A 14,744-nucleotide genomic window follows, 5' to 3' on the forward strand; every position below is an offset into this window, starting at 1 on the left:
CAACCAAATGTACCCTTCTAGCATAAATCCAACCCCCAAAATAACCCTTCTATCACAAATTTTCTACCCCCTTACCCACATTACCCTCCAATCACTAACGTTCTCATCCCCAGCTCCAATCATAGTTGTTTACCCTCCCAGGTCAGTCTGTCCCCAGCATCATTTTCCTCCTCCCTGAACTTACAAACCTTAAATACAGCATGACAGGAGCAACTTTCTCCCAGGCGTCTCCCTTGTGTGTGTCATGGGGCACACCAGAGATAAGGAGGAGCCTAGAGGAAGCTTCCCTCGATTCTGCTAAAGTCTCTGACAGACCCCAACACAAAAATGCAATGTTCAGTAGGTGGAACAAATGCTCTAGAGTCAGTGGTCAGTAGAAGAAAGCAATTCCTTGCGTATCAATGGCCTGTAAGAGAGAAAGTGGTAGGAAAGAAAAACTGCCTCTTGCTGATAGTGTCAGTGATCAAAAGGAAAAAAATGACCTAGTGGTACTGGTCAGTAGGGGCGAAACATTCTTCCTCAGCGGCCAGTGGGGGAAAAAATGCTTCACAAGTGGTCGGTAGAAGGGAAAAATGCCCTGCCATCAGTGGTCAGTAACAGAAAAAAAACCTGGCCTCAGTAATAAGTGTTAGGTAAAAATGCCTGTGTGCTGGTGGTGAGTGGGAGGAAGGATGCCCCAGGGTCACCAGTCAACAGGAGAAAGTAATATCTTGACATTGGTTTCGGAGGTAGGTAAAATTTTGGGGACTCTAAAGGTAGCTGGAAGGCTCTGCAGAGGTCGAGGAGGCACTGTGTGTGGAATCTCAGGAACTCTACAGGGAGTCTCTGTAGGGACCTGGTGCTCTGTAGCAGGTAAAGGGCACAGTGGGGCTCTGTGGGTGGAGGAGGCTCTTGGACAGGCACTATGGAGGGCTGAGGACACTGCAGAAGACTATTAGAGCATCTAGGGAAACTAAGTGTCCCTGCAGAAGGCAAAGTGTTAGGACACAAGTGTTGTAGATGATACTGCACTGTAAGGGGTTATGGGGGAGGTGGGGGGGGGGGGGCTGCATTACAGAAGGGTTGGAGAGGAAGCACATGCAAGGAACAATGTGCAACAGAGACAGCTCTCCCCACCCCCCTTCTCCTCCCCTTTACTGTTTAAACTTGCTGTTAGTATAGGTGCCCATGGAAAGCGAAAGTGAAACAGAATCTGACAGGTTGCACGCCCCAGAGGGGAAGAATAGGACTTCATTCCTTGGTAGGTGCCTGCACTGATGAGATGTCTGTAACTATTTTGCATAAGGGGAGGCATTGGTTCTGGTTCTCTCCCCATTATGCCTGATAGAACAGTTCCTCATAGGGAAACCTCAGCATTCCAGCATTTGGCAACAGTTGTCACTCTGCAGAGTGCCCTGGATCTGAGGACACACTAAGGGGAGCTTTGTTCTGCCTACCACTCCTCATTTAAGGGGCCCTTATTGGGCCCCACGGCTTCAGTGAGGACTGCTATGGCGGTAGTTCCTCTGTTGACCCTTATGAGAGGGTCCCATTCTCTCTGTTGACATGCAATTTTTTTTTAAATTATGGAGAATGTAATAAGAGGTGCTAAAACAAGAAAAACGAGGTAAGAACACCCATAACATCAGGTTAGACAACATCTTAGTGAGGAATTATGTCAGGAAGATCTCTCTGTTAAAAATATTGAAAACAAATAAGAAGACATAGGATGAATCAGTATATTGCGCTCTACGCACATTTTAATTAACACTTTTGGGTGTACTGAACTTTAATCCTTTTTTAATTTTGAGCACACGTCTGTTGCAAAATAGGGGGTTGATTTACCAATGCAAATAGTCTGTTAACTTTTACTTTTAGGTTAGTGAATGCAGTGAAAATCCACTTTTCATAGAATACCTAATGAAGTGCAAGAAAAAAAAAGCATTTGTGCTATTATACCCCAGCCAGGCTGGCTAAATTTTTACCTGCGTACTCTCCCTTGTGTTTTCGTGGATGCACTCAGGAAGGGACCATGGCACATATTTGGTGGACATGCCCCAAGGTGCACAGACTATGGATCAGGATCTATGCTTTGCTCCGTAATATTTTTCAGGTCACCCTGAAGAGAGACCCATATGAGGTGCTTCTATGTAAACCTATACCTGACTTGACCCCTAAACAACGTCAGTTGGCCCAGCATTTGTTTACAGCTACGAAATTGACAATTGCCCAATCCTGGAAGACCCCGTTGCTTAGTTTTGAGGCGGTCAAAAACCGTATGAATGATATTTTAATTAATGAAAAATTGACAGCCATAGTCTCTGATACCCATGCTAAATTTCTTAAGGTGTGGGACCCCTGGATCTCGACTGTTGCCCCTTCCAGATTTCAGACCACTCTTCTTTCCATTTGATGCCCCCTGGACGCTCGCCCCGCAGGACCCGTTCTCTCTTCTTTTTCCCCATCCTCTCCTTAGTCTTCTATTGTAGCTTCTTTCTTTGTTTGTCTTCTTTTCTCACTCCTTCTTTTCCCTCTTTTTCTTTTGTCTCTTTGTGCTGCTTTCTTCTCCGGCTTGGTACTTTAAGTCCATGCCTACGTTTGCTTAATGGAACGGTCTGGGACTTCTTCTCCTGTTGTTTTTATATGCACTATATGTCACTGTGGGGACTTTTGGTCCCTCTCTGATGATTTTTTGCTGATATACTTTACGTGGTCTACAATGTTTTAAGTTTGGCTTACGCTCAGTGTCTGCATCCTGTTTTGCTGAGACCTGTTTTATGCGTTCCATTTTTTTTTTCCATATTGTACACATATGCCTTGTTTTGATGTATGTTTATGCCTTTTCTTAAAATAAAAACTTTTGTACAAGAAAAAAGCATTTGTGCTTGCACATGATTTGATGATGGAAGTCCACAGAGCTTTACCTCATTCACTAAAAACTCCTTTGCAAAGTGGACAGTCTATAAATCAACCACAAAGTGGATGATGTTTTCATATACTGTAGGTGTATTTCTTTTGGTTTTGGTCTGGAGGATGATAGAGTCATCAAAATAGAAAACCCTTCTTTGTTCACAATTGAGCTGTAATGACTAATTTAACCTATCTCAAAATGAAACTACCCAAATACAATAAACGTGCTTCACTCATATGTGCTCCATACAGTAGGATATATTAATTAACAAATAGTATATAGCATAATAAAAGTTAAGCAGTATTCTGTGAATAAACTAGTTTAGATCTTGCAATTAATTGCATAGGAAAATAAGATTAGCCAGAGTGTAAATTCTTCGCTCAAAAATAAGTGGCTAAACAGCTTATCTTCATAAATAATACATTTATTGGGCAGGCAAAAGCTGCTTAAGAGATCAGATGTGAATTCTTGTCCTCTCCCACTGGTAATATGCACTAAGGAATGTGTGATATTGTAGCCCTGCAATGTCAGAATATTTCAAACAGCAACTTACACAATGATGCTGCAATTGCATACATGTGGTTAGTTGACGTCATGAATATCCAAATAATATCATGCTGCATTTGAATAGCATAATAATAATATATTATGTTATCTCTAAATGTAGTATGCAGGGTGATATAAAAATAACTGTAGGCAAACATTACATCTCGACTCATATAGTACCTACCGATAAAGTTGTGATACTAATATTAGGGATCTCCAAACTTTCTAAACAAAGGGCCATTTTACTGTCTCTCGGGCATTAGGCAGGCAAGACTGCGGCCAGCGGAAGTAGTAAATGCCCTCAAAATGTACCCCATTATTGGTTTTAATGGAAGAAATCGTGTACCAGTGTTTGTATCAATGGAAGAATAGTGCCCCATTGATGGTGTCAGTAGGGGGAATGGTGCTCCATCATTGGTGTCAGTTGGTGAAATAGTGGCCAAAGGCCAGATAAAGATGAGCAAAGGGCCACGTCCGGCCCCTGTGCCGCAGTTTGGAGACCATTGATTTAAATTGATAACATGCATATTTATTAATTCATCCCTACATTTGCCACCACTTCAAATCCATGAAATTTCGAATCCAGTGTTTAAAATTAGGTGACAATGATCGGGCCTCTTTATGGAGTATACAGGTGCAACCTGTAATCTTTTTTTAACCTCAGAAATATAGAGTCTCATGAACCATTTGCTGTTGATGTGTGTGGTGTGATAATGCCAAAAAGAACAGTTTGCTACTAAACATACTGGTAAAGAGAAGACCGTCTGGAACAATAGGCTGAGGACTGGTCAATGAAAGATAGAGTTGTTTGGTTACAGTAACAGTAGACATGTTTGCCACAAACCAAAGACATTTCAGGAGAAGAACCTCATAACAACTGTGGAGTATTGCAGAGGAAAGTTTATGGTTCAGGATTGCATTGCTCTTCAGGATCTGGGTGGCTTGCAGTCATTGAGTAAACTATATATTCTGCATAATATTAAGGCTTCATGCACATAGGAGTATGAAAAAGCTTCCCCTAACTGAACATTCCCGGAACTGCTGGCTGAAAATCTAGGTATAAAAACTTTTGTGTATTAAACAAGCATTGCACAGGCATTTAAGAGGATCAATTTTCACTCCCCCTGCTCTTTTTTTGCATTCCCAAACGCCCATAATGCATTACTTGTTCTTAAAATTGGGGTTGTAATTGTGACAGCTATATATTCTGCATAAAAGCGTGTTTGATGAAAGTCATCAGTCTAAAAATTGAGGCTGAACCACAAAAAGGTCTTTCAACATGATAATGATCCGAAGCACTAGCAAATCCACAAAAATTGCTTAAAAAGAAAAAAATAGTTGGTTATGGACTACCTCAGTCAATGCCTTGATTTGATTCCCATTGAAACCTTGTAAGGGAATTTGGACTGGGCAGTTTATGCACGGAAACCCACAAACATTTTGCAAACAAAGGAATTTTACATGGAGGAGTGGTCAACAATTTCAATGAGTCAATGTCAGAGACTGGTGAGCAGTTATACAAAATGCCTACAAGAAGTATTTTCTGCTACAGGGGGCAATACCTGCTGCTGATACCAAGGGTGATGCCATTCCCAATGGTGGCATGGGACCAGGTGGGAGCAGCAGATCACAAGGTGTCGCTGGATTTTCATGGTGTGAGTATGTTTGTTGAGCATAACCCAACAAACTAGAAAGTGCCTTTAGGTATTTAAAGGGTAACTCCACTTTCGTGGGGAAATAAATAGCAAATACAGAAAAAAAAATAATACAGCGTAAACAATTGCGACACAAGTCATTGTGTAATTGAATGGTATTAAAAACTACCTTTCCTTTTCAATTCTCTGAAAATGAAATACATAATGACTACCTGGAGATGTTCTGTATTGTATCTATATATAGAATGTGTACTAAACACCCCCCAGAACATAATTTCCTCCTTGTGTAATTGGCTCACCGATTTTCTTAGAAGTCTACACTAAGATACAAGTCAGATTTCAGGCATCCCCTGCAACAAAAATGTCATTTTTGGTGAGATACTCCCAATAGGAACACATCTAAAGGGTTGCAGGCCCAGCAGCTTTCCTCATTGGTTGTCTGCAGGTGCACAGCTGATTGATAAATATGAAACCACTTTGATTAGACTCACTTTCCCACATGAGCACAAAGAAACACACATGGATTTCTTCAGAATAACAAAAGGTAGGAATCTGTAACACAGTTTGTTAAAATCCTTGCAATGTACATAGATCACCCAGAGGGGGAATGTTTTTTTCTCAACAAAAGTTGAGTTACGCTTTAGGATCAGAAGATTGAGGTGTAGTGTGTTCGCCTACTGACAAGCTAGCCCAGTGTTTCCCAACTCTGGTCCTCAGGCCAGATTTTAGGTATTACCTTGGGGAGTTGCAGACTAGAATACTACAATTGTTATCACTGAGCAGCCAATGATATCACCTGTGATGTATTTTAGTTTTCTTGCAAACCCGGCCTGTTAGTGTGCCCTGAGGACCGGCGTTGAGAAACACTGAACTAACCTATTGTGAAGCTTCAGCATTATCTAGCATTCATTATTTTGTTCTTGCATCAAAATGTTTTCTTCACCCAAACATACATTTCATGGTGTCCAAAAAAATATTATAATTAAATGAACATCTAACCATGAAAAGCCATTATTTCCAATGAATCAGTATTTTATTAGAGTTGTTATTTTATCTCCCCTTGGAATGGCTCCTTTTTCTGCTCTCTCCTTAGTGCAGTGGTTCTCAACTCCGGTCCTCGGGACCCACTAACAGGCCAGATTTTAAGTATTACCTTGGGGGATGCAGACTAGAATACTGCAATCACTGAGAAGCAAATGAGATCACCTGTGATGTAATTTAGTTATCTTGCAAACCTGGCCTGTTGGTGGGTCCCGAGGACCGGATTTGAGAACCACTGCCTTAGTGGATACCATATAGAAACTAAAGCCTCGTACACACGCACCGATTGTTGGCCGGGAATTTTCGGCCAACGTCCGATTGGCCGATTGTCGGCTTGTTAGTATGATGCTTCCGACAACCGACTGCGACTTTTCGGCCGAACAAAATCTGGTGTGCATGATATAAAGTTTTTGTTGGCCGTCACCAGAACGTCTGATTGTTGGTCAGTCAGTACAGATTTCGGCAGACAAAAATCAGATGAGCAAGACTGGGCATGCTCAGAGAATAAAAAACACACGGAAAGTTAACCAGAACATGACATCACTTCTGAAGTTGGTTTCTGTCGGCCAACAAAAGTCCAGTGCAAGTCTAGAGCACATTTCAACCAACACAACAACACTGGACAAAAGACGGCCGATCGGTCGGCCAACAATCGGTGCTTGTGTACGAGGCTTAAATGTGAACACCAACCAGATGCTGAAAATATATTACGTTTAGAAACCTCTGTATAATCAGTAGATTTTTACATCCACAATGCAGCAAAAACTGATGATATAATACACTTGTGGTAATAATAAAACCTTTAGTCAATGTAAAAAAATGAAATAATAGATTAGCAAAGAACACGGAGTAAAGTTGGCCATACTCTGATGGCTCTTTTACATTTGTGGTAGCTCTCTAAAGAGTGGTCCACAGTCAATTGCTTTTCAGAGGGCATTTTACAGGCGGTTAGGTGTTATGTTGCCTCCTCACTGCCTTTTCCAGTACTCAGTGTGACAAAGGGGGAAAATTGTATTTGCACCACAATGCAAAGTATCATGGCCACCAAATGAATTTACCACAAATGTAAACTAGGCCCAATAGTTTAGTTTGCAGGCTGAACTAAAAAAAACCAAACAGATTTATCCTTCTACACACAGCGCAGAAAAACAAACATTTTCCAGCAGGCTCCTTCGACAAAAGTCGATTTAATGATCAACTTTTGTGGAGCCAGAAGGATAGGGCCACCCACCCACTAAGCAAAGTTTGCAGAGTATAGGTCCAGCACAATGGGTGGCCTTGATGGCTGCCTCTTGCCCAATATCTCTCGAAAATCAACAGAGCTGGGCAGAAAATTATCAGCTGAAAATCAGGTGCTTGCTGTCATAATACAATAATTATAGCGGGAGATTTGTCCACTGTATAGGGTGCATTCAGCCCACAGGAATGTAAAAAAAAAAAAAAAAAAATCAGTGTATGGCCTACTTTAAGGCTTTTGTGTTCTGTATGCTACTTCGGAGGGCTCAGCTTTTATTGATGGAGCTCATAGAGCCAGTGTACTATTTTCATTTTTTTCTTTTTTTGCAATCAAAGTATAATGCCGTTATATACATATAATTTGAAATAATCAGGGCACTCAGAGAATTGTACAAATTCATCTTGGGTCTTTACAAAACTGCAATGTAGGAGACAAAAAGCGCACGCCGACCTCGGATGATAACATTTATTAGACATACAGTACACCACTTATAAATTGCACTCACATGAAGTCCTATAAAGGACAGGCACATCTGCGGTAGCCGTCTGCTCCTCCTCTCCCTCCTGGGTGGCCTCTGGTCTGTCCGTAGCTGCTCGTCCCCTCTGGACACCGCTCCAACCAGAGCGGACGAGTGGCTACGGGACAGACCGGAGGCCACCCAGGAGGGAGAGGAGGAGCAGGCGGATACCACGATGTGCCTGTCCTTTATAGGACTTCATGTGAATGCAATTTATAAGTGGTGTACTGTATGTCTAATAAATGTTATCATCCGAGGTCGGCGTGCGCTTTTTGTCTCCTCCATTGCAGTTGTGTTTCCTATTGAATCCGCCACCCAGTGGAATACAGGAGGAGCTGCAACGACCAGGAAGGATTTTACACACACACCGCAGCAAGTAGGGATTGTATCAAGGCTCAGCGCCCATATTCTGGTGAAGCGTTTGAATATTTTATGTGTGAATTATTTTGTTGTATCTTGGGTCTTTAACAATTTTTAAAGTAAATCTGTTTTCATTAACCTGGTAAATTCAAGTTAGGAATATAGCGAAAAAAAATGCATCATCAAAAAAGGCAGTAGACCACCAAAGTTTGACTGCACTTACAGTATAAAATAAATGAATTCAATAAATGAAAAAGAATGCATTGTTTGTTTTCATACAAATAAGCACAGAATACATACAACTGCTTTGTCACAATGTCTAAGACAAATGTAAGGAGAAAAAAAGCAGTTACAAAGTATGAATGTAAGAAAGTAAATAATTCTTTTGCAGTAAAAAAAAAAAAAAAAAAACATTTTATAGCATCTACCTGTGGCTATCCAGAGTAAAAATTATGCAGAGGATATTTTAAAACATCAAAGAGCAATGTTTAAAGTACAGTAATCCTTGCAATCAGCAATCTTTTCTCTTTTTTTGTGATATATCTAAAATGATAAAAGGCACATTCTGAATGCTTGTCAGTCCTCTTTGTGCTGTCTTATTAAACAAGCTCAGTCAATAACAATAAATTAGAGAAGACCAGTGATATGAAGGCACTATACCTACTCTGTAACTTCTCTAAAGCTTACTTCACACTTGGTCAGTCTCTGAAAAGCGATCCACAGTAGATTGCTTTTTGTGGGGGGTGCTAAGCAGCCACTATCGGGCATTCAAGAGACAGCATAGTGCCACCTCCTGAATGCTGTTTATTATTTTTTTTTTTGTTTTTGCTAAAAGGCAAATTTCAATGGAACGAATGTTCCACAACTACGAGTCAAGTGTTTAGCTCACGGTTTATGGCACTTTCCCATTGACTTGAATGGGTGAGTTTTTACCGTGTTAAAGAGGCCTAATGGTTAACACTTTACACAAATCTTCAAGTTGGAAAGCCAACTCTGTATATGCGATACAACTGATACTGAAAGCTCTATAACGGCTTCTGCTACATACATAGTTGGTAAAAGCAGTCTATTAAAGCCACTATGCATGCGCTGTCAAGCGTGTACACTTTTCTTATTGTGGTTGCACATATTCAGGTTGTGCATAGAGAACTGTAAGACCAACAGAAAAAAAAAATACCTATTTGACCTAAAGCCTCGTACACACGATCAGATTATCGGATGTTTTTTGTTACATGCTAGTCTCATATGGAAAGAGGTTACTTTCATACAAAAATTCTCTTATGACAGAATTCAACTTCAGAAGTGATGTCATGTGTTGAATTGTGTTGAATTGTTTTGTATGTATTCTTTTGTTTCCGAGCATGCGTAGTCTTGCTCTTACGATTTTTTACAGACAAAAGGTGTACTTGTAAACGAAAATCGGACATTGTGTTCATGTATGATAAAAATTTTATAGCCCGCACCTTCAGTTTTTGTAATACTCAATCGGCTGTCAAAAGCACTATACTAATGATCCGAAAATCGGCAGATCGTTCATCGGAGAAAATTTTACTTCCAAATTTCTTATCGTGTGTACTGGCCTTTAGATTGTCAAGATGTAAAATATACTTAAATTACATAAATCAAGGTCTGCATAATGCAGAGACAATCTTAACTAACAAAACAACTAAAACAATGAGGTAAAGTAATGATATAAGGAGCTAGCAGGGTTTACTAAATTTTCGGAAAATCTTAGTATTGCTGTTTTCAGGTTCCAATAAGTTGAGAAATTTTTAATTTCTTTTGGTCTGATTTGGCCAGCGAATCTTCATGTAGTTTTGACAATTCCAAGAAAAATACTGCAAAAACTTTGGTCCCTTGAATGTAATTAGATCTGAAAATAGGAAGTACATAAAACACATAATGTTAAAGGAGTTGTAAAGTCTCATCATTTCAAACCTTGATGCATTAGGGTGAAAAACCTTTTCTGTTCAGCTGCCCCCACAGCCCCCCCCCCTTTTTTCTTACCCTTGAACCCGATCGTTCCAGCAACAAGCACGAGTCCAGCGGCTGCAGCCGCTGTCTCGGGTCTTCATTGGATAGATTAATAGCAGCAGGAGCCATTGGCTGCTGTCATTTCAATCCAGTGACATGGGAGCCGGGGGTGGGGCTGAGTCCTGCTGTCTGTGTCAATGGACGCAGCAACGGGACTCAAGAGCACGCCTGCACAAGTCCCCCCATGTGAAGCGGCCCTCCATGGGGGCACGGATGAAGAGGAGGAGCTGGAGCAACCCGGGGCACCCCAGAAAAAGAGGATCGGGGCTGGTAAGTATAACGTGTTTGTTATTAAAAAAAAAAAAAAACAACCTTTATATTCACTTTAAGTAACTTTTCAGAGAAAGGGTAAGTCAGTTGGTTAACAATAAATTGTAGCTTGTAAATACTGCAATTGTGGAAAGTTTTATGATGCATGAATGCCACAAACTTTAAAGTCTCTACATCTTTTGTACACTATTCCCCCACAAACTTTTAATAAGGAATGCTTGAAGAAATTTTTTTTTTTTTTTTTGCATAATGAATGGAGTGGATAGAAACACGGGGTAAACACGGGGTAAATTCACCCTGTTAGTCCCAGTGACCATTTTCACCAGGACAGAAAGTGATAGGCTATTCATAACAGAAGGCCTGGACAGTTGCCTAAAGCCGATGGGATACCTGTTCTAGTGATAACTATCAGGGATACATCAGGGAATTTCTTCTTAGTGACTACCACCTATAGATTAGGGCCGGGTTCACATACAGTATCTCACAAAGTGAGTACACGCCTAAGTGGAAATGTCCAAATTGGGTCCAAAGTGTCAATATTTTGTGTGGCCACTATTATTTTCCAGCACTGCCTTAACCCTCTTGGGCATGGAGTTTACCAGAGCTTCAAAGGTTGCCAAATCTTCCATTTGAGGATGCCCCACAAATGCTCAATAGGGTTTAGGTCTGGCTTGGCTATTCCAACACCTTTACCCTCCGCTTGTTTAGCAAGGCAGTGGTCACCTTGGAGGTGTGTTTGGAGTCGTTATCAGTCTCCGAAGGGAGGGGATCATGCTCTGCTTCAGGCTGTCACAGTACATGTTGACATTTATGGTTCCCTCAATGAACTGTAGCTTCCCAGTGCCGACAACACTCATGCAGCCCCAGACCATGACACTCCCACCACCATGCTTGACTGTAGGCAAGACACACTTGTCTTTGTACTCCTCACCTGGTTGCTGACACACACGTTTAACACCATCTGAACCAAATACGTTTATCTTGGTCTCATCAGACCACAGGACATGGTTCCAGTAATCTATGTCCTTAGTCTGCTTGTCTTCAGCAAACTGTTTGTGGGCTTTCTTGTGCATCATCTTTAAAAGAGGCTTCCTTTTGGGACAACAACCATGTAGACCAATTTACTGCAGTGTGTGGCATATGGTCTGAGCACTGACAGGCTGTCCCCCCACCCCTTCAACCTCTGTAGCAATGCTGGCAGCACTCATACATCTATTTCCCAAAGATAACCTCTGGATATGACGCTGAGCACGTGCACTCAATTACTTTGGCGAGGCCTGTTCTGAGTGGAACCTGTCCTGTTAAACCGCTGTATGGTCTTGGCCACCGAGGAGGTTGTTAATCAGTTTCACCTGCTTTGGTGAAATTAACAACAGGTGCACTAGATGGGCAACAACAATGAGACAACATCCAAAACAGGAATGGGTTCACAGGTGGAGGCCACTGACATTTCTTTCCCTACTCCTCTTTTCTAAATGTTTTTCACTAGTTTTGCATTTGGCTAGGGTCAGAGCCACTATTGGAGGCATGAGGCGATACCTGGACCCTATAGAGGTTCCATAAGCAGTCCAACTCCTCCAGGATGGCACATCAATAGGTGCCATTGCCAGAAGGTTTGCAGTGTCTCCCAGCACAGTCGCAAGAGCATGGAGGGGATTCCAGGAGACAGGCAGTTACTCTAGAAGAGCTGGACAGGGCCGTAGAAGGTCCCTTTTCCCATCAGCAGGACCAGTAGCTGCTCCTTTGTGCAATGAGAAAAAGGATGTGCACTGCCAGAGCCCTACAAAATGACCTCCAGCAGGCCACTGATGTGAATGTCTCTGACCAAACAGACTTCATGAGGGTGGCCTGAGGGCCTGATGTTCTCTAGTGGGCCTTGTGCTCACTGCCCGGCACCGTGGAGTGTGATTGGTATTTGCCAATTAACACCAGAAATAGCAGGTCCGCCACTGGCACCCTGTGCTTTTCATAGATGAGAGCAGGTTCACCCTGAGCACATGTGACAGACATGAAATGAGAACGTTATGCTGCCTGTAACTTCGTTCAGCATGACCGGTTTGGTGGTGGGTCCGTGATGGTTTGAGGAGGCATATCCATGAAGGGACGCACAGACCTGTATAGGCTAGACAAGGGCTTGCTGATTGCCATTAGGTATCGGGATTAAATCCTTGGACTCATTGTCAGACCCTACACTGGTGCAGTGGGTCCTGGGTTCCTCCTGGTGCACGACCATGCCTGGCCTCATGTGGTGAGAGTATGCAGCCAGTTCCTGGAGGATGAAGAAATTGATACAATTAAATGGCACCCACGCTAGCCTGACCTAAATGCAATAGAACACCTCTGGGACATTATGTTTGGGTCCATTCGTCTCTTCCACGTTGCACCTCAGTCTGTTCAGGAGCTCAAGTGATGCCCTGGTCCAGATCTGGGAGGAAATACCCTAGGACACCATCCGTCGTTTCATTAGGAGCACATACCGAGGTTGTCAGGCATACGTGCAAGCATGTGGGGGTCGTACAAACTACAGATTACAATTTTGAGTTGCTGCAATGAAATTTATGCAAAACGGACTATACTGCTGCATAATTTTTTTACTTTGATTTTCAGGGTTTCTTTGAATTCAGCCCTCTGTAGGTTGATAATTGTCATATCCATCAAAAGATGTGGCATCTTTTTGATCCTAACACATTACCCAGTCCATATTGGTATAGATCTCCAGCATGATATTTTTCCTCATTGAGATCTGATGTGTTTTCAAAGTGTTCCTTACATTTTTTTGAGCAATGTATATACAGTATACTGTATACAAACTCACGCACACACATATATACTTTAAATCCTTGGACAAAATGGCTTTATTTGTCTAGGGTATGGCCAACACAACTACATTTTTATATTAAGTATGTCTCACCTGCTTATTTTCTCATTTTGTGAATGTTCCCCATCATCTGCTCCACCAATTGGTAGCATCATTACTTTCTTTTTGGTTAGATCTTGGAAAATTCTGGCTAATGGTATAGTTGAACCATCCCTGATCATATCTGGTGCAGCACCAAACACTGCAAAAGGCAAGCAGAAAAATACATAATATACTGTATATGTAATACATATATGCATTTATTAACACAATACTCCTATGGCAAAATGTTTACACCTTAATATTTTGGTAAATATGACTCAGATTTATTTTAGATACATTTTTACTTAAATTGATAGTGATACTAAACCATTTTATGTCAGGTAAGGCAAGTAATGCGCACAGATTTAGTTTCCTTCCAAAGCTTTGGTAGGGACAAAGCAATTTTTGACATCAGGACATTAGGCTGTGGCCTATTGCTATTAGCTACTAAATATGATGAATAACCAATAGAGATGTGCAGGAAGCTTTATAGGAGCTTAGCCATCCAACCTTAGAACACCTTTAGTTTTGCAGTTTCCAAAGGGGACTAGAAGAAAAGTGAAGCTGCATACCACCATGGTATGGTGGTATTTTGACAACGTCTGACGAAGACAAAACGCGTCAGACACGCCAGCCCTCATGCAAACATGCCTCCAGCCATGGCGACTACAACTGGAATACATGCTTTATCATTTGATGCCATGTGAGTTTTATTCCTTGTTTTTATCATTTAAATAAATGTACATACTTCACCATTGGAGCCTCATTTGCTTTTTGGAGGGACAATACCATCTATTATCCAAGGCCATTAATCATTTGATGATGCAACATTTTGGATGAAGTTTATTTGTGGATCTGGTGCGGGACTCTGAGCGGACCTTATCCTGGTGGTTATTTCCATGTTTCTGGCTTGGTCTACAGTTCTGGTAAGAGTATTACCTCATTTGAGCACGTGGTGACTGTCAGGATTGTGTTATTGTCCATGGTGTTGGACTTTCCTGCATTCTTTTCTACACCTCAGCAACTGGTTTCACAGAATCTTATGGACTTTGCATAATTTGTGTTTTTCCAGTACATGTTATTTTCGGCGCTGTACCTTATTACATACTGTTTTTAGGTCTGATATCACCTTTGTACTGGCAGCCTTAATTATTTATTTGTGTATTGAAGCGCAGCTATCTTTCTTCTTTTTTAAAAATAAATCTTTAAAATAAACCTTTCAAATGTTTTAAATAATGCAAATAAACCTGTCTAAAGCATGGAACACACTATATGTTGTGTTTCGTTCAAACCCA

At 41.4% G+C, this 14,744-nt stretch overlaps 1 protein-coding gene across 1 annotated transcript in view; it reads right to left on the reverse strand.

Moving 5' to 3' along the window:
- CNDP2 (carnosine dipeptidase 2) overlaps positions 1 to 14,744 on the reverse strand; it is a 222,344-nt gene that overhangs the window by 38,526 nt on the left and 169,074 nt on the right. Inside the window, exons 26-27 of the mRNA XM_082258975.1 lie at positions 13,462 to 13,609; positions 9,996 to 10,119 (exon numbers count right to left, since the gene is read on the reverse strand). Coding sequence (XP_082115101.1) covers positions 9,996 to 10,119; positions 13,462 to 13,609 — 272 coding nt within the window. The remainder of the gene's footprint in view (positions 1 to 9,995; positions 10,120 to 13,461; positions 13,610 to 14,744) is intronic.

Source organism: Pelophylax lessonae (assembly GCF_965119305.1).
Source record: "Pelophylax lessonae genome assembly, chromosome: 5".
Taxonomy (NCBI): Eukaryota; Metazoa; Chordata; class Amphibia; order Anura; family Ranidae; genus Pelophylax; species Pelophylax lessonae.